This window comes from Ctenocephalides felis, unplaced genomic scaffold, assembly GCF_003426905.1.
Source record: "Ctenocephalides felis isolate EL2017-DRISC unplaced genomic scaffold, ASM342690v1 CF-g0.4_SCAFFOLD_03573, whole genome shotgun sequence".
In the NCBI taxonomy this organism is placed as follows: Eukaryota; Metazoa; Arthropoda; class Insecta; order Siphonaptera; family Pulicidae; genus Ctenocephalides; species Ctenocephalides felis.
Genome location: NW_020539727.1, coordinates 10,568,496 through 10,589,269, shown reverse-complemented (window position 1 = coordinate 10,589,269; position 20,774 = coordinate 10,568,496). Strand labels below are relative to the sequence as shown.

The following is a 20,774-nucleotide window of genomic DNA, read 5'->3' as shown; positions in this document are numbered from 1 at the left end:
ATATTCACTCTAACCAATTAATTACAATAATATTTTATTCAGATATTTAGTTCTCCTTTCGTATTCAGGCAAAAAAGTTCTACCTTATCTATATGAAAAGTAAATTTAGTTTTTGTATTTGCATATACAATGAGAAAAAATGCATTATTTTTTATTTATATATTGAAAGTAATATAATTAGAGATAAATATATTTACGCTTCGTATACTTCGCTTTGTATATTTTTGAAAATATTGAATTTTTTTTTTGGAAATTTAAAATTTGCTTGAACCGATAGGTAAAACTTTAAAAATTAAAAAATCTTGGTACGCAACCCAACAAAATTAGTATTTATGTTAAAAAATTGTATGAAATATCTGATAATTTGATGTGCATACGTCTAATGTTCATTTTTGATCACCAAATATCATTTTTTTACTTTTTTCTCTGTATCTCCAAAACCGCTAGACCTGCCTTACCAAAAATTTCATCAATTATTCATTCCGTCATTACAAGTAAATATTTTTTGAATCATTCATATCGGGTACTCCGTACTCTCAAAATTTGAATTATCGTTTTTGGCACTTTTTGCCTGGTATCTCCGAAACAGCTGGACCTACCTTTGCCAAAAACTAATCAGCACATCTCCTTATCAATACGAATCGAATGTTTTTTTAACCATTCAAAGCGGTTGATCCATACATACATACATACTCACACATACACATTAATTTTTTCTAAGGTATGCCAAAATGTTCAGAAATTTTCAAAACGTGAAGATATGCAAAAATTTTTGTTTCCGATTTTTTGGCGATTACTATAACTTTCCCTACGGGAAGTTAAAAAGAACCAGTTGTAGAAAATTTTGTACGAACTAGTTGAAAGTGGCATTTTGCCTTAAGGTTAGTTGCATGAACTGTTAGGATTTAGATATTTAGATACAATCCTCTACTCTTTATTTTGAACATAAAGTTATTTTATACATTTATCAAACATTCCTGTAACCCAATTGTGCATTATTATCCCTTAATAAATAATGTTTTGCAACATTTGAAGTAATAAATGTGTGATTAAGACTTCGTGATGTCGTAAATGTAATGTCTGCAACTACTATTGCCATTTAAGGAAGTCGTTTAATAAATGAATTGATATTTATATTACTTTGTTTGCAATATAATTTAATTTACAATCGTGCTGATATGTTAAACTGTTCTCATACTCATAGTTAGCTTTTATGGCGCCATGGAAATATAAAACGGGCAAAACTTTGTTTAAAAATCCATAGATAAATAGATAGATATCTATCTATCATGGATAGATAGATATCTATCCTTGATAAACATACACTGTTGACTGTATCTTATTTTATTTTAATTTTTGGCACATCTCAGCTGCTTTTTATCAATAATAATGTACACATTACATTTTTCATGTATATTATATTCTAATATTATCTAGGCTCATAATTTTTGCTAAATTCAAATTTCAAGTGAATTGACATTTATAGCAAATGTTTTCAATGCCAAACAATGATGAGTGTTTTTTTGTAATTTTTGTCAGTTATTTTTACAATATTACTATAATTCCATCGTTTATTAAATCTTAAAAAATTCCTTTGACAAACTCTAAAAAGAATTATCAAAATTCGAATAACCGTTTAAGTATCAATTCATACACCCGTACAGAAGAATTTTATATATAAGATAAACCGCAGCAGCAAAAATATTTTAGCAATCATTAATCTATTTCTTCTACTTATCTCAAAGAAGAAATAATAAATGATACTATTTCAAGTTGAAACAATCCTTTCATCTTTTCTATTGATCATTAATAAAAACTTGAAAAGGTTTCTGTCTAGATATTTAAAACAATAAATAATATCGGTACATAATTTTAGAAAGACCTAGATAAAAATATCAATTGTTTATCTGATCTACTTGTAGCGGTTTCTTTTAGACGATCAATCATCAGCAAATTACATTTTATTCATGATAAGAGCTGAAACAATAGACTAAAATTCAAGAAATTTAAATGTCTTATTGTTTAAACTTATGTTACGATTCATTGAAATCAAGTTCTTGGCCTTTAAATTTTTTAAAATTGGTTTATCCAGTTTTGAGAAATCTTTGACTAAAGGTCAAATTTTGCCACACACACTCCCATACGTTTTCCAATTTTAGTTGCAAAAATTCAGAATGACTTGTAACGTCGAGCAACCAGGAAATTAACAAATCTCATTTTCTAGTGGGACAAACTTTTTCTTCGGAACGATAAAAAATTATTAATTAAAAAGATCATTTTTTGTCTCCATAAAAATAGTTTTATAGCACTTGGCAATTTTCAAATTTTCAAAAATCTATCCATGGATTTTTAATCAAACAAATTTGTGAGTTATTTGACAAAAACCAACAAAATGTCCCGAATTTTCTATTTATTGCTAAATAATGAAATATCAAATTCAAATCAAAGCCGTTTTGTTCAAATCTTTTATATCGGACTGTATATAAGTGTTTCCATGGAAATTTTAGAATTTTGTTTCGTGTGTAAAAATTCATTTGTTTGCCATTGGACATGAATTAATTAGTTAGTTGATCTTTGATTGAATAGTGCACATATGATGAACTAGATTCAACAAATTAATTCAACTAAGATTTAAACTTAAGCAATAATGTTTATTAAATTATTAGTAAGAAAAATGTACTTTAGAAATTATAATTGCCAAAAACCAACTAATATATCGTACGAGATTATGAAAATTATAGACTAAATTATTGAAGCAATTATGTTGTCTGGTAAAATTTTTTTTGCAGAATTTCTTATACTGCTTATAATAACACCATAAATAAATCATATAGGCAGGACATCAAATAGGATATTAAAAAGTTTAAGATAGGATATTAAAAAAAGTGGTACTTTTGAATTGTAGACGTGGGTACAGGACGACGTCTGTCGGGTCATCTAGTATATCTATAATATTTTTAAGATATTTTTTTAAATGCTAGAAATATATTTTATAAAGTTTTTACTAGTTTACTTATACATAAGATCTTGGCAATAACTGGAAATCTACCCATCAAATTTTTTAGAAAAGCGTTTCCTTTCATAAAAAAACGTAAGAAATTCTTGTATTAAATTAATAATTTTTGTCTGATTTTTTTTCTTGGCTTCTTGAGATTAAAGGCAGATAATTGTCAATTCTTTATTTTTAGACATGTAATAATCTAATTAAATATTCTAAATAAGTTGAATTTGTTCTTTCAAAAAAAAAAAAATGTTTCCAAAATGAATCGTTTCTAGATTATTTTTTTATATTCTAAATGTTGACTTCGGTTTTTATTTTTGTTTTTTTTTATATATATTATTTTTATATCTCAGTCAGGCAAGGGTGCATGGTATAAGAGATTATGAAACAATTTTTATATTTTATATACATATCATTCATGTCTATCTTATTATACATTAACAAGTCTTATATTTAAAATGTCTTTTCAATCTTTTTCACTAACTCATGAATATAAATTGACCATTACTGATTTTTAAGTCCATAAAAAGATTTTTAATATGTTCATGGAAACTCGTTTGTTACTTAGAAAATAGTAAATAATAATTTATTACTATAACAGAATATAAGATATAGATTAAATAATATAACTGTTCTGTCTGATTGTAAGTTCTTTTGCAATCAGTCATATGTTTATTCAAGTTGCTGAGAAATTTTCATCATGATGTCATAAATACTTTACCACACATTGTGTTCTATTTAATAATAGTTTTATATGCATTGGAATTAACTAGTTGGAAGATCCTGGTCTAGAAATAATTGATCATCGTAAATAGAAAATTCGGGTCATTTTTTTGGTTTTTGTTAAATAACTCACAAATTTTATATGAAAGCACTCTTTTTGAGTTAGATAGGGTGAAACTAGATAAAATTCACTACATTTCCATGAAAACAGTTATAAAAGTTTTGAATAATTTGCCATAAGAACCAGTAAAAAATTCTCTGACCAATTATCATTTATCTACTATTAAATAAATATTTATAATTATGATTGCTTACATTGGCGTTGTTGAAGATCAACGTCTGCAGTTCCCCAGCCATGTTGATGATGGAAAATTCAACAGAACCTCTTCTAGGATTCAACGTGATTTGGAATTGAGGTTGTGGAGGACCTCCCAAATTGCTGCCTTCGATTCTCATCAAATGCCAAGGTGTCTTAAGAAGTTTTCGCGTTCGGAAGGTGCAGACGAATGAAAACTGTTCTGGAAGACCTTGTGGGAAAACATCGCTAAAAAATTAGAAAATGGTAAAAGATAATATAAAATAAATTGCTATCATATAAAAATAAATGGATAATTTAATAGATATGAGTAAAGCAGGAGTTTGTAGTAAATTTTGTCCAGTTGGCTTTCAGCCAACCACTTTTGTTTGATATTGTTTCCGATATTAAAATCGACTAGTAGTGTATGGCATCCTGCCTTAAGGCAAATTGCTGGAACTTTCCGTATCGTAATGAAAAATTTGAGAAATATTAAATGTTTTCAAATAGATTATTATAAACACTGCAACGTATATATGTTTACATAAAAGTAAATAAACAAAACTTAACCAATCGAATTTAAAATGAAGGATATTCTCTAATATTTATAAGAATTATATAAACTGAGGTGCAAAGTTAATAACATTTATTTAAAGTATATAATAGAGCTTCAGCTAGAAAAAATTACAATACGAATTATTTTCGATATTCAAAAAAAATGTTTTTTGAAATAATTTTTTTTCCAAAATCAATTATTTTGTTAAAACAAGCAGAAAGTTCTTTGAATAATTCAAATCGGGCGCTTAGTTCTCTCAAAAACTGCCATTTTTTGCGCATTTAGCTCTGTATCTCCGAAACGGCTGGACCTGTCTTTGCCAAAAACTAATCAGCACTTTTCCCAATCATTACAAAATGAATGTTTTTTAGATAATTCAAATCGGATACTCCGTTCTCTCAAAAACTTGATTTCTATTTTCTGCCGTATCTCCAAAACGGCTGGACCTGCTTTTGCCAAAAACTAATCGGAATATCTTCCTAGAATAGGAATCGAATGTTTTTTGAACCATTCAAATCGGTTGATCCGTGCGCCAGAAAACGTGAACGAAAAATTGTATCCACACATACATACATACACATCCATTTTTTCTGAGATATGCCAAAAGGTTCAGAAACCTTTGAACGTTTCATTCTCAATTTTATGGAATGGACGGATAAGAGTGATGAAAACCACTAATTTTCTATTACTTTTGAAAATACTTGTATACTTGAATTTGTATTAACTTGAATCACAAATATTTAATCAATATATCATATATCAAAAATGCTTAACTTAATGTTTCTAAGTTTTTTGCGGACAACCTGATATCAAGCAGAAGCGATATCAGCTTTCACCTGGACATATAGATGACTTATTACTAAATATGACATAATTTTTTTGAAAATTTTTTGGATTTTTCTCTTTAAATTCAAATAAAAACCTAGTGGGGTGCATGGTATCGTGCCTTAAGGCAAATTGCTGGAACTTCCCGTACCGTAATCAAAAATCTTTGTACGGAACCCAAAAAAATACACAAAATGTGAACACATTATTAAAATCTCTATAAAATACCTGATAATTTGATGTACATATGTCTAATAAACATTTTTCACCGCCAAATGACATTTTCTTAACTAATTTTTATTGAGAGTCCATAACCGCTGGACCTGCCTTCTCAAAAATTTAGTAAGTTCTTCATCTTGTCAATACAAGTAAAATGTTTTTTGAATTATTAACATCGGACGCCTCGTTCTCCTAAAAACTGAGTTACCGTTTTTGGCATTTTGGTATCCTCGAAACGGCTAGACCTGCCTATGCCAAATCCTATAATCAGCACGTCTCCTTATAAACAGCAAGCAAATGTTTTTTGAATAATTGAAATCGGTTGAACCGTGTTCCTGAAATCGTCGACGAAAATTTGTATCCGCACACACATTCATCCGTTTTTTTAAAAGTATGCCGAAATACTCAGAAATAAATAAAAACGTAAAGATATGTAAAAATTTTCATATTTTAATTTTTGAACGATTACAATAACTTACTCTACGGGAATTTAATTATGCAAAAATGTATAGGATATTCCAGTATATTGTGTAAAGCAAATAATGTCACAAAAAATTAACTTTTATCGAATGGATAAAGAAGAGTAATAAAAAACACATTTTTTCTATTACTTATGAATCTACCATTATCTAATGACTCTAAGGTTGCTCCGAGTTGATTCCAGATTGATATATCATTTTTTCGCCTCGTTGAATAAATTGGAATAACATATATCCCCGATATGTGCCATTTATCTTTCACTTTGCGGGTGTTTAGAGAGACTGTGCCGTCAAAGCAAACTAATTAATGTTGGCAATTAATTATGCGGCTTTGATGGCAAAGGACTTGAAACACAAGAGCCGACGGCCTCTAATGAGGTGTAGATCATCAGTGACCGATGTCACACCAGGCTCCTCCAGCTGCCGATCTAGGAGGATCTCGTTCGACATCAATAGATTCGGAACACTTTGAATATTATAATATAAAGAGTGCGACTTTGTATGTGGTTGATTATAATAGACTATAAATTAGCAGGATTTTATATAATTTATTGCTTTGCAATTAGCTCTTTAGTCACCCGAGAAGTGATCACGTGCGCTGGTGGAGTAATTCAGCCTCATTCATCAGAAGAACAAGAAATTTATGGCGAACCTCCAATAAATGTCATAGCACAAATTTGATGGCTATACAAAGGCACTCATTTTTAACTTCCCAAAGGAGAAGTTTATGTTTTCATCAAAAAATCCGATTTGATAATTTCGTTTTCTCGACGTTTCAAGCCATTCTGAATCGAATGAGACCAAATTTGGAAAAAGTATGTGTGTGTGTGTGTGAACAGACAACTTCGGAAAGTTAAAAAATGAATTATACCAATTTTAACCCAAACATTTTATACTCTTTTATATATAACGTATAGCGCGCGATCTATTTTTCTTTTTTTATTATTAATTTTCATAATTAAATAATGTGAGAAGTGGTCTCATAGGCCTTTAATATTTTAAGGCTTTCTGTTTGACTATCAACTCAATCACCATGCAAAGTTCAAAAGATCAAAATTCCAAAAGAGTAATCCTGAAGTTCTGCACGTAAAATATGGTACCCATAATTTTCATTTGTTATTAATTCTTTTTCAAAAATTATGTTCTTACCTTGTAGATAAAGTAAGATCAGCCTCCCTGTCCAGCCTATAAGCAGTCTGCACCCTGTTACTCCCTCGTACCCTGCTGACTCCTGGGTACTGAGTTTGTGGTAAATCCAACCGAAAACTTCGAATCAGGTCAAAAGTCTGCAAATCATGGTCTCCTGGTCGATAAGAATGACAAGGACCAGGAGGTTTGACTGTGGTTTCTAACACATGGTGAACAAAGGCTGGTAGTTCGTCCGGAGGCTGATGCTCTTGTACATCTTCTTCTGGCTCTGGTGGTTCTTCTGCAGGGTAAAGGACACATAATTTGGATAACATTTTATGAAAAAATATAAAATAGGTTATATATACTAGCTGACCCGGCAAATGTTGTTTTGCTAAGTAAGGTATATTCTAAACAATTTCTAGACAATCAAAAATATTAATAATTTAAGTGTATAAGGATGTGTTGTTCGAATGCTATATACAATGAGGTATTATAAAAACAATGAACCCCATTAGTTTGACTATATTTTGTCAATACAATCAAACTAGAAGTTTTATACACTTTCTATAAAAAATATGTTATAATCCAATCCAAGTCTTTTTTGGTCTTTTGACTTATTGATTACGTTTCAAGTCTTTTAGATTCTTTTTGGATTCGGGATTTTGTGTATAATTGTAAATAATACTACTGAGCTTATACAAACTTTTCAAATTTCTGCGAGGAGAGATAGAAAGTGAATTGAGTATTTCTTCTTTGACCTGCTTTTTAAAAAGTTTCAAGTAACATTCGATGAATTAAAGTAAATGTAATAAAAAGTATATATGTAGAGCAGTGCGAGACACAAAGGTCCAATTTGACTTTGAGCAAATATTAATTATATTATAAAAATCAAACCAATGATATCACAACAAATAACACATTTCAAACGAACAATTATCTGACTACGTTCAGTAAAACGGCCACCTACTTCATCATTGTAGAAATGTGCTTTTTTGCTGTCTTTCAAGTGCATTTTCATATTAACATTTCAAAAAAGTTGATATTTTGAGTTTCTAGTAACACGTGCGATCCGTTTAATAACGTTTTTGTGTATAAATATAACTACGAACAAAACTACTTACTACAATTTAATCATAATTAAATAATATTCACGTAAAACATCCTATTAAACGTAATTGAACATCATCTGTCAAAAACATTTGACATTTGACGTATTAGCCACCATCCATTGTTTTATTCAAATTACGTTTCTACAAAAACTTTTAAATAAAAAATGTAAAGTTTTTACGCGATTTTTATATAATATCCGACCTTTCCGACAACCTACTGATTTTACAAGACTAAGACTGGCCAAATCGATTCAGCCGTTTTCGAGTTTTAGTGGATCATTTTATCGAGAACTCCATTTTTATATATAAGATATATAAGTGAATTATTAGAAAGTGACTTTCTGACAATGCTAAAGAAAGTAGATACATCTAGGTGTGAGTGGCATTTTGTATTAAAGCAAGAAGCTGATATTTGTAAATAACCGAATTTAGGGACCGATTCTGCCGCATAACAGAAAAATGTTATGGCAAGGCCATGTTACGCTCCACCTTCCATGCATTATGTTACTGAATCATACTGAATGCTGTCAAAATGTCATGCATTTGCTGTGCATTCAGGCGTGGTACACATAAACTGCAACGTCACTCGTATGTTATGAAGCTGAGTCAGAAAGACCCTGTTATCTAACATCGTTTTTTTGTAATTTGTGCGGGGTCTAGCTCAGGTTTTCTATCTGACAACCTGAGAATTACGCTTGACTGCACACCAACCACATGGCGTTTTGTCAATATTTAGTATTGAAAGTTCTTTATAACATGGCCTTGCCATAACATTGGTCTGTTATACGGCAGAATCCGTTCCCTTAGATTCAGCAACTCATAAAATTGTGACGATACAATTTTTAACTCACAAATTTTTCGAAACCAAACTTTTCTATCCCAATTGCCACAATACTAAAAATAAATGAAATAAAATTGATACAAAATGTATGTTCTGATTCAGATCTTTATTAGTAGGATCTATTCCTGCAGAGCTAATTATATTTTAATAAAATTCTACATATCATAATTTATAGCACTTATAAACTATTTTAAAAATAAACTTGGCACTTGAATATTATTAATGTGTATCGATTTATAACCACAATCATGATTGAGTGGTTTTTCCTTTTTGTAGAGCAATGTCCGGCTAATATTTATTGCCAATGGTAGTAATAGAGGTTTTTACTTATTGTTAGAACTCTGGAGCAATAAAATGGTAATATTCAGTATGCCAATAAAATAGCAATAAATGCATGTAGGAAATATGATGTCACGGGATGTATACTTTGTGACATAAATTATACTTAGGGCAAGTGTACATGGTAAGTTATATATTTTACCATCTATCAAAACCTAAAAAAAAACCTTTGAAATGTTGTCTTGAAACTTTGGTCTTTTTTTATATGGCGGCCCGAACGGTTGTCCTAAATCGATATGATAAATTTATTATTACAATTTCTGAATGTTCTCAATATTGATGAATTTTTTATTGGTGCAGCAAAAGCAGGTAAGGGGATGTTCATTAATCACGTGATCATTTTTTTAAAAAATTTTGGATCCCTCCTCCTCTGAACAAAAAATCACGAAAAATAACTTGGGGGAAGAAGGGGTTTAGTAAGATATCATGTGTATTTATTTGTACCTAATTTGTTTAAAAAAAATCCGAAAATATTACAATTTTTGTCGTAAGTAAATATTGTTGTAATTGTTGAATATCACCACGTACCACCAAGAGGAAGGGGGGGGGGGGGCAGCTTCCAAAAATTCTTAAAAAATCGATCACGTGATTAATAGACGCCCCTTAAGTTCATACAATTTGCCTCAAGGAAAAATGCCACATCACAACTAGTTCATTTAAGGAATTTTGAATGTTTATTTAAATTTTGCAAATGTTATGCATACTAGATTGTACGTCTACATCGTTTGTGATGAGATGTATGTTTTGAGTTAGACATTTTCAAAGCGTTTTCACAGATGTATATTAGCACTTAGGAAGATTTCTGGATTTTATCACTAATTCTAAAATAAATACTAACAGACAGATTATAGCTATGGCTATAGCTTAATATTAGAATTGAGTAATAACCATTCGCCGAACTTGAATTTAATTACAATGTCGGGTCGCTGAACTATGGGAGGATAAAATATATATTTATGCATCTTTATGAATATATATATATATATATATATATATATACATATATATATATATATTTGAAGAATTTCTGGCAAAATCCGATTTTCAGGCAAAAACACAACTTTTTCTTCGACAAAACATAATTTGTCTAATTATGAAATTTCATTTTATATCCAACTGATCAAATACAATTTTTGATACCATATTTTATTATTAATTCGAATGCGGATGCTGTGAATTAAATAGATATTTCTGTCTAGCCATTAAATGGTCATAAACTAATAAAGTAAGGCGACGCTTTTAATAGACACTTCTAATTAATCACAATAATTACTTTTTAATAAAACATTAAAAACATATTTATGGCAATATAAAATGAAGGAGTGGTAACTTAATTGAAAATAAGAACTAGAAATAATATACGCACGCAGAAAAATCAAGTTAATAAATATAAAATAAGTGCGCGTAAGGTTCACACGCGATTAAAGTATTTTTTTTTGCTATTGTACGAGATGGCATTCAAGTTTAAAATAAATATATCAATATATATAATATATACCGCATGGAACCAAAGATCCCTACGCACGTGACACGCCGACCAATCACAATCGACCCGTATAGAATGATTCCATCGATAGCCGTAACGGGTTTCCGTTGCATTTTTCCTGAATTACTCGCTAGTCGCGCGTAAAAAAGTTTTACTTTGAAAGATGATAATGGTAAAAAAATTTAATAATAATCAGGTGCTTGTATCTGCATCTAATATATTTATAAATAAGCTCTTTATCCAATATATTCAATTTTTATTATAAAGGATATTTTCTGTCAGGTCTCTCTTCACAATCTTCCATGGAAAAATATACTTTTATCTTTATTAGTATATTAATAGCAAATCTGTATATAATTTTCAAGGCTTAACAATTATTAAACTTTGCAATAAATTCTTTTCCGTCATATGTCAATTTACTCATGTGACAGAATTTACAATAAATGTTGACACTTACCTATTTATTTATATATATTACAATTACAATGTGTAATAACATTTTATTTTATTCTAGATTGTGATTTAGAATAGTCATTTAAAGAGTAGGAAATTAACATTTAATGAGTCAGTCAGTCTCTAAAATGGTGTCATGGTACTTGGTGTATAGAAAAAGTAACAATTGAAAATACCGTGAAAAATCACACCGTTTCATATAAATCACACATAATCATTTATCGATATAAATTGCTTTACGATACATTATTTCCGAGTAACCATATAAAAGTTTATTGTTACAAAGCGCATTTCTAGTATATAAATTTGTTTAGTAACATTATGAATTTAATTACGATGTTTGTCCGTAATAAACTCCTAAACTGCTGAACCGATTTTAAATTTAATTGGCTTACCATATGCATTTATATGCAACTTAGGTTATGGGCAATATCAAAATTCCCAGTTCATTGCCGAAATATTAAAATTTTACTAAATTCAATTAATTTTGACAGTTATGAATAAGACAAAACCTTATGAAATGACAGATGCCAATGGTTCAAGAAACCTTAGTATAAACCTTAATTATTAGTCGAAAAATTATACTGACAGTAATAAATTTAAAAAAAAATAAATTAAAAAGTTCTCTAAATCAAAATTTTTTGGTCGATTCAAAAAGAAACATTTTCATTTCATAAAGCAAGATTTAGTTACGGCAAAAGATATCAATTATAATTTATATTTTGAATATTAAATTAATAATAAAAAATGTTAATTAAATTTAACTTTCAAAAATATAAAAGAAAAGTGAAGACGACAAGTTTGCTAAGATATTATACATTTTGATGAGACATTTTTGCTTACATTGCCTTCAATATATATTGATCATATATAATTTATTTATATATCTTTTTTATTCTAAAATATGTATTATTTTCAATTTATATCTAATATTTGATTTTTTACACTTACATATTTCATTGTTTTTTTCAAATTGGAAAGTGACGTTGAGCAAATAAACAAATCATTTATCAATTTATTCTCCAAGATTCGGAAATATACTAATGTTTCATACATTATTATATGTTAAATTATTATTTATTTTTATAAATTATTTTAAATTAATTTCACAAAATATTTCATCAATAGTTTTGACTGACCATTAGAAATTAATATTGAAATATATTGTATAACTGTTGACTGTCCATCATATTCGTGGATTTTAATAAAAGCCACAGCAAGGCATGGCAGGGCATGTTAGTATATATATATATATATATATATATATATGCATATTATATATAAAATTCCACTGTACGGGTGTATGAATCTTATTAGAGTTTGTCAAAGGAAATGTTTAAGATTTAAATTTTAAGTAATATTGTAGAAAAAAATGGCAAAAATTACAAAAAAAACACTTATCATTGTTTGACATTTAAAACATATGCCAGAAATGCCAATTCACTTGAAAATTTAATTTAGGTGAAATTATTAACCTAGATAATATTAGAATATAATATACAAGAAAAATGTAATGTCTACATTATTGATAGTCATAATTTAAGAGTTTGTTGAATTTGATTTCTTATTCACATATCGAAATGATCATCCAACTTGCATTAAAGCAAAATACCGCTTGTGCCTAGTCATGGAATAATTTAAGCACAATTTTTAAGTGCTTTCTAGAAATCACAATAATAATTGCTATAGTCATGTGTATGTTATACAAACCACGTGTTACTAATTTTTGGAGGAATATGATGCTAAGTTTGATACTGACTCTTGAAGTATTTTCTTAAATTTATATTCTTATATATTTATTAAAAATGATTAATCTAGGAAGAATCTAACCATAGAAAATAATAGCAAGAGTTAGTATGCAAGAATAAGTATGTCAATTCTATGATTAATTCTAGGAACATTGGTGATAAAAATAGCAAAAAATATTTACTTTGTCTGAACCCTCAGTGCACAATCGACTGCAACATCCAATTGTCTTATTTATTTATTTGTTGCCAATGACATTACCCAGAAGAATCTCCAAGTGTCAGTTATAAATCACAACATTAATAATTATTATAGTAATTTATATGTCGCCCTAACCTCCAAAGACATCGATCGTCCACGTGGGCAGAGGTGTCAAACCCACGTGCTCTCGTAATGTCAGACACGTGTGTGGGAATGCGGGATTATTAGAAAATTTATTAAGTGGCGTCTCCGAAACGATTGTTATCGTAATGAGAATATTATTGAACAACATTTGTAATGTGTTAATTGCTAATTAAATGTCACCGTATGTAATTAGAAGTAAATCAAACGGTATGCTATAGGCAAGGTGAACTGTATAATATTAGGTTGTCCAATATCTCCTTCCGCAATACCTTCCGCTTTTTTGCTCTTGGTTTATAATACAAAAAGGCGGAAGGGAGATATTTGACAACCTATTATAAAGAAATTAAGTTGCACATAAATGACATTAATTTCAAATAATATGCTGCAATTTTATGATATTCAAACACGCACACAATTTGTGCATTATCTATATCTTATATATAAAATTCTTCTGTACGAATTTATGATTTGATACTTCTCCTAACTCCTTATTCGGATTTTGATAATTCTTTTTAGAGTTTGTCAAAGGTAATTTTTAAGATTTAATGAGCGATAAAACTATAACAATGTTGTAGAAATAAATGGCAAAAATTACATGAAACCACTTATCATTGTTTGACATTGAAAACATTAAACCTGCTAGAAATGTCAACTCACTTGAATTTTGAATTTAGCTGAAAATATGAGCCTAGATAATATTAGAATATAATATACAGAAAAAATATAATGCCTACATAATTATTGCCGAAATGCAGCTGAGATGTGCCAAAATATAAAATAATATAAGATACAGTCAACAGTATGTGTTTTGGCAGATCAAATTATATAATCCAGTTTAATAAATAACGCAATAAGTCCAAAATTGCATATACATAACCTAAGATTTGAACATAAACAATAATGTTTATTAAATTATTAGTAAGAAAAATGTACTTTAGAAATTATAATTGCCAAAGAGCAACTAATACATCGTACGAGATTATGAAAATTATAGACTAAATTATTGAAGCAATTATGTTGTGTGGTAAAATCAAGTGTGATATTATTCTTTTACTGCAGATACTGTATTATTTTTTCTGAATTTTTCATTCTGCTTATAAATGAATCACAAAGGCAGGACATCAAATAGGATATAAAAAGTTTAGGATAGAATATTGAAAAATTTGGAACTTTTGAATTGTAGACGTGGGTATAGAACAACGTCTGTCGGGTCATCTAGTATATAAAGTAAAGCAAATATCTTACAAGCAAAATTGAAAAAAAAATACAGTGAATCTTGTAAGACTTCAAAGGGAAACCTAATTCAATAGATGGTAGGGAATATCTAGGTAAAAATATTAATATTCATAGACAATTTAGGTTCAAATAAATGATTAACCAAAAATCGCTTCTATTTCGATTATTTCTACAAACTGAACGGAAGTTTAGATATTTTTTAGAAGTAACCCGGAAACAGAAGACAGATGAGATTTATAGCAGAGATTTTATCAAAACATATAAAACATATAGGCCGATGTTGTGGATTAATAAATTATAAAAACGTGTTATATGTGACAGCTTGAAAGAATTTATTACAGTTTTATATGGATTAGATCTGTTATTGATATACATTTTTATTTTGTGGGCGACAACGATTTTATATATATTTATATATGCAGAATTATGGTATGTTATGTATGTTTATAGTTTAATAAATTTTCAAAATTAAACCAATTTTTGCAGACTTTAGAATGCTTGCCGAAGCATTAAAACACTTCTTAATTTTTCAAAAATTCGTTCAGAATTTTTGGCAAAAACGTGGTCAAAAATATTGCACTTTTTATGTCCCAAACTTTTGAAATTGTTTGGCAGTTTTTGGGAACACGTCGACGAATGGTCAAAAATCGGGTCACATACATACGCATACTTTTTCCAATTTTGATCTCAAAGGATTCAGAATGATTTGAAACTTCACGAAATATGAACATCACCTTCGAAAAAATAATCACTCAATGTTAACTTAAGTCAAGGCCTAAAGTACTTTATTATATCATTTCTTCTAGTATCACAATTTTAGCTATTCTTAAAATTAATTTTTGCAATTAATTTAATTTTTGATACTATGTCAGATCAAGTGTAATATTTTTTATAATGAAAGTCAGATCAAAAAACATTAATATTAATTTTAATTTAAATCTTTTTCTGGTCATATTTGAATAATCAGAATTAGGTAATGAGTACCTAGCTTTTTTTTGCTATGTGGTACTAACTGTTTACTAATTACACTATTTCATCTAAAATCAATTTTATTTTCTTTTTTCTATATCATCTCATGTCAACAAGTAGATATTTTTTATCTATTTAATTTACCTATGCAAAAACATAATTGTTAATCTTGTGAAATATCCATGTCAGGTTTTGAGCACTCTTGGACTTGCTCATGTATTGTAAATTTTACAAAAAATAAATATAAATCGAGCAGATATATCATTTCACATCAAATGTCCTATTCAAAATTGCTTTATTAAATTAGCAGTAATTTAATAAAAATTTATTAAAAATTGAACCTTGGCTCCATGTCTATCCTGCTTAGTAATGTCAATTCGAAAATCACCTCTTCCGATTGTGATATATGGCGCAATTACATGCACCAAAGGCATCTTATTACTTCTATTGCTCAAACCATAACCAATAAAGGTTTAAATCAAAGGTATGCCATGGGAGAAATATTTGTCTCCATATATCAAGTCGAAATTAAAAGGTCAGAGTTGATTATTTGATGTATCGTCCACCCGGTAGTCTTCATAAACCAGGAACTTTGACTTTGGGGTCTTTGAGATCAAATAGGAGAAATATGTAAAGGATTTATAATGTAATTTAGAAGTAAAATGTGATTTAATAATTTTTTTCATTTAGCATGAAGATGAGTCCAAGCAAAACTCGAAATGTTGGTTTTACTACAATAAGATGATTTTTCTTTGTTAAATTATGTATGTTGATAGTTTTGTCGACGTTGATACATATTTGAAAGTATTTTTGTAATTAAAGAATCTTTATTCTAATAACGTTTCGACATTTAATGTGTATCATCATTCAGTAATCTAAAAAACATATTACATAAATAACAATAGTTGATATTAAATATAAAAAATATTAAAGTGAGAAAATCATATACATACCAAACCAGGAAAAACACAAAAAAATTATATAAAATTTATTGAACACTAAACTTGTGAAAAAGAACATTGTAACTAATTGTAGATTGTTATAATAATAATTTTCTCATTTTTATATTTAATATCAACTATTGTTATTTATGTAATATATTTTTTTTTAGATTAATGGATGATGACACACATTAAGTGTATAAACGTTTAATTGAATAAAGAATTTTTCTATTTTAATTTAACGATTGGGCTGTAAAATACTTCAAATATATATATATATATATATATATATATATATATATACGTATATATATATATATATATATATATTTATATATATATATTATACAATAATAGTAATAAATTTTAATACCTGTATAAAATTCTGTCGTAGTAAAATTGGCATGTGCTAAATTCAAATTCAGGTAGATAATTGTTGCAAACAGGATACATCTGTAAAAAAATAAAAAATTAAAGAAACATTTTTTAAGAACATCAAACCCACATTTTTTTATATAAATAACACTTATGAAAATGTATTATTAATTATGAATTTATAACAAAAATATATTTAGATTTTTTACTTTCGTGAATTTCTACAATTTGCAATAGTAGCATACAGTAAATGGTGAGCCTAATAAAACATTTTTTTTATTTCTCAATCTGTTTTTAAAATACAAAAAAATATGTAATGTTAATCCCTAAATAGAGATTATTAAGTGATATCCCTTTTTTGTGTTAATTCTGAAAAAAATGCAGATTACCCAGTGATATCCCTTTTTTGTGTTAATAATGAAAAAAATGCAAACAAATTGTGTTTTTTTGGCTATTTCTGAAGAAACTGCTTGGCAGATCGTCTAGCGAAACTAATCGATGCAATTTCTTACGGAGTTACAATAAAAGGCTTTTTCTCGAGCACTTATTATTATTATTATTAATAATATTATTATTAATAATATTTTATAAATTCATTAAATAAATTAACAAATACAACTTTCATACAAAACTGCATAAAATACTGAAAAAACCACAACTTGTTAGAACCCATTCCGATAAAAATCAAATTCATTTCCATCTCACAAAAAATTTAAAATATTTTTCAGTTTTATTCACCAAATAAATCACAGACAGCCACAAATAAAATTGAATAATATTTGTTTTTCCTGCTTATGATCACATTGGCTGTGAATCATAAAACAAAATTTAAAATATATTTCACAACCAAATAAAATTTTCAACAAAATTATCAGTTAATCAACATTTTAAACATGTTGATTAATTCAATAAAATTTGTACAGTGTTTCTAAATTATTAGCGCGATACAATATTCGTTTCAAAATGATAAAAATATTAAATTTTCCGAAATAAACGTCGACTTATATTTTCCAAATGTCTGATTCGGATCTGGAAAGAAAAATGTCGGAAAATTCTTCGGAAGAGGATTCATCCTCTGATGATGAGATAATGATTCAGTGGATGAGAAGAAACCCAAAGACTGGTAATAAATAAATAATTTAAAATTTGGAAATCAAAAAAATGAAATTGACACTTCAAAACAAAACATTTTTTTTGCATAGTTTTATAGCCAATCAAAATAACATACATTAAAAGATTATTTGAAATGGCTTTTTATTCCTTTTGTCAAGGACAATTTTTACTGATGTTGAATTTGTTGATAACATATTTTATTTCCAATTAGCTGTACCTGCAATTTTGCTTGCATAAAATTTAATAAAGAGGTTGAGGGTTTTGACATTTTTATTTTAATTGTTATTCAGTGTTTTGTATTAGCTTTACTGAAGAATATTCTTTTTTTTTAAATTTTAAAATTCAATGCTTAGTATATGAATATCTTGGGCTAATACAACTACACTGTTAGATTTGCTTTAAAAAATAAAAAATTTATTACGCACTATTAATATTTATTTATAAATATAAGCTCTGTCAAATGATTTTATTTATATATAAAAAAGACTGGTCAGGATTGTGCCAGGGTACGGTAGTGACAGTCATTATAACAGCTATACTATACTAATTTTGACATAGGGTCTAAAAGGGAAAAGATGTAGTATGTTTGTTCGAACAAGTTTCTATTATTGGTTTCAGTAGATCATTTTGTTATTTTGCTGTAAGTTGATCATTAGCAGTTATTAGTGTTTGCTTACAATATTTATAGCTGTACTATATATTATGTTTTATATATGAGTTTTATATTTGCATGTTTGATGATGTTGAATTCTTAGTGAACTAGTTAAAATAGCAAATCGGGATTATAACAGTTCGATGGCAAATCAAAAGTGTTATAAGAAGAATTTTTTAAATTACTGAAATATCTCCAGGGGTTTTCGAGATATTGTGTTTTTTAGATTTTAAATATTTAGATTTTGAAGGATTTATATTGAATTTTTTTAGATTGCATAAAAAATTATAAAGTTTGCAAAGATTAAAAATGCAATTTTGTAAAAACTAATGCAGATATTTTGTTAATTCAAAAAGCTGTTCTAGTAACATTTTTAATTTGGCACTAGATTATCAAGAATATACCTTAAAGATAAAAGTACCTATAAAGATAAAGTAAACTTGTTTATCTATGAGTAAACCTCAGGTTTACACTTCTGGCATTTTGATAAAATTTAGCATGGTGATAGAGCTAATAGTCAAATTGCACTTCATAAAATAATATAGGCCTATGAAAAAAGGTTTAATTATAAAAAATATTAGATAATTCAGCTCGATCATAATGATGATATGTCTCCAAAAGTGAGCGCTGGGTAGTGACAGTGGACGGTTGTGATATGTTTTTTATGTATTTTTTTGGTTGAAAGGGTAAAAATATCAAGAATAATCATACTGGACTAAAATACGAAAAAATGGAAAGAAAAAAGCAAAAAATTAGACAATTTTTTGTCTGGTTTGTGGAAGCTCATATTCTGAAGGTAAAATAGATCAAGTGCCAAGAAACATGCGGTCTGCCTTGTAATGATGATTTTGACTAGATCTCAGTATATTGATAGATAACTACTGTGATATTTTGACTGATTAATAAACCTTTTTCCCAAATAACTGATAAATTAACAAAAAATTGCTGATAAAGTGGTACAATCGTACCCAGTCTTCCCTATAGATTAGATTTTAGCATTGATTACTAATATGTTTTTTTTTATTTTCAGTAAGGTGAGATTTATACTTCCCATGTGTCGTGTTCGTGAAAAATCTGCGACGCCAGCTTTTGTGGTAATAATAATTGAAACATAAAATAGTTAATTAAGATCTAGGTTGATTTTTTGCCTTAATAATTATGCAATGAAATTATAGTACTTTAGTTTATTGAATTTTTGCGAGTTTTCATTACAATTTTATGAAATCAAGTTTAGAAATCTTTTCTAAGTATCATTTTACCTTAATATCAATATGATCAATAACAATTTGAGATTCAGCTGTTTGGATTCAACGGTGTTTATTTTAAAATTAAAATATTTTTAATAGTTAAAAAAATGATTGATTTTAGTTAATATTATATAATAAGCTATTTTTGAAATCCATATACAGGGTGTCCCAGAACTCAACGTCAAGCCGAAACTGGGCGTCAGAATTGCTCGTAACAATCATAAAAAATTAGAGCAGAAAGCTTTTAAGTGCGACCCAGAGTTTTGATTAAATGTGACCATTTTTTGACATAATTGCTCGTAACTATCATCAAAAAAGTTCGAAAATTATGAGCTTTTAAGAGCAATCCCAGAGCTTTGATCAAGTGTGACCATTTTTTGACATTGCTCGTAACTATCATAAAAAAATTAGAGCAGAAAATTATGTTATGTAGTTTGAAAATTATGAGCTTCAAAGAGCAACCCAGAGCATTGAACAAACAGTGACCATTTTTTGGTTATTATTTTTGTTGGTTAAAATTAATTCTCGTTAAAAATAATGACACATTTACCCTCAAGTTTTCAAAACTTTTCGTTGAACAACAAATTTATAAAATTTTCAAATCTTTTAAAAGACCTTTCTTTCATAAAACTGTACTAAGTATGTAGGGCAAAGTTCCATCAGATATTGGCACATTTATAATTAGCATTGTAA

At 28.0% G+C, this 20,774-nt stretch overlaps 1 protein-coding gene across 1 annotated transcript in view; it reads right to left on the bottom strand.

Annotated features, from left to right (window-relative positions):
* Positions 1–20,774, bottom strand: part of LOC113389491 (collagen alpha-1(I) chain-like) — a 66,115-nt gene that overhangs the window by 28,263 nt on the left and 17,078 nt on the right. Inside the window, exons 2-4 of the mRNA XM_026626519.1 lie at positions 17,068–17,147; positions 7,248–7,527; positions 4,040–4,268 (exon numbers count right to left, since the gene is read on the bottom strand). Coding sequence (XP_026482304.1) covers positions 4,040–4,268; positions 7,248–7,527; positions 17,068–17,147 — 589 coding nt within the window. The remainder of the gene's footprint in view (positions 1–4,039; positions 4,269–7,247; positions 7,528–17,067; positions 17,148–20,774) is intronic.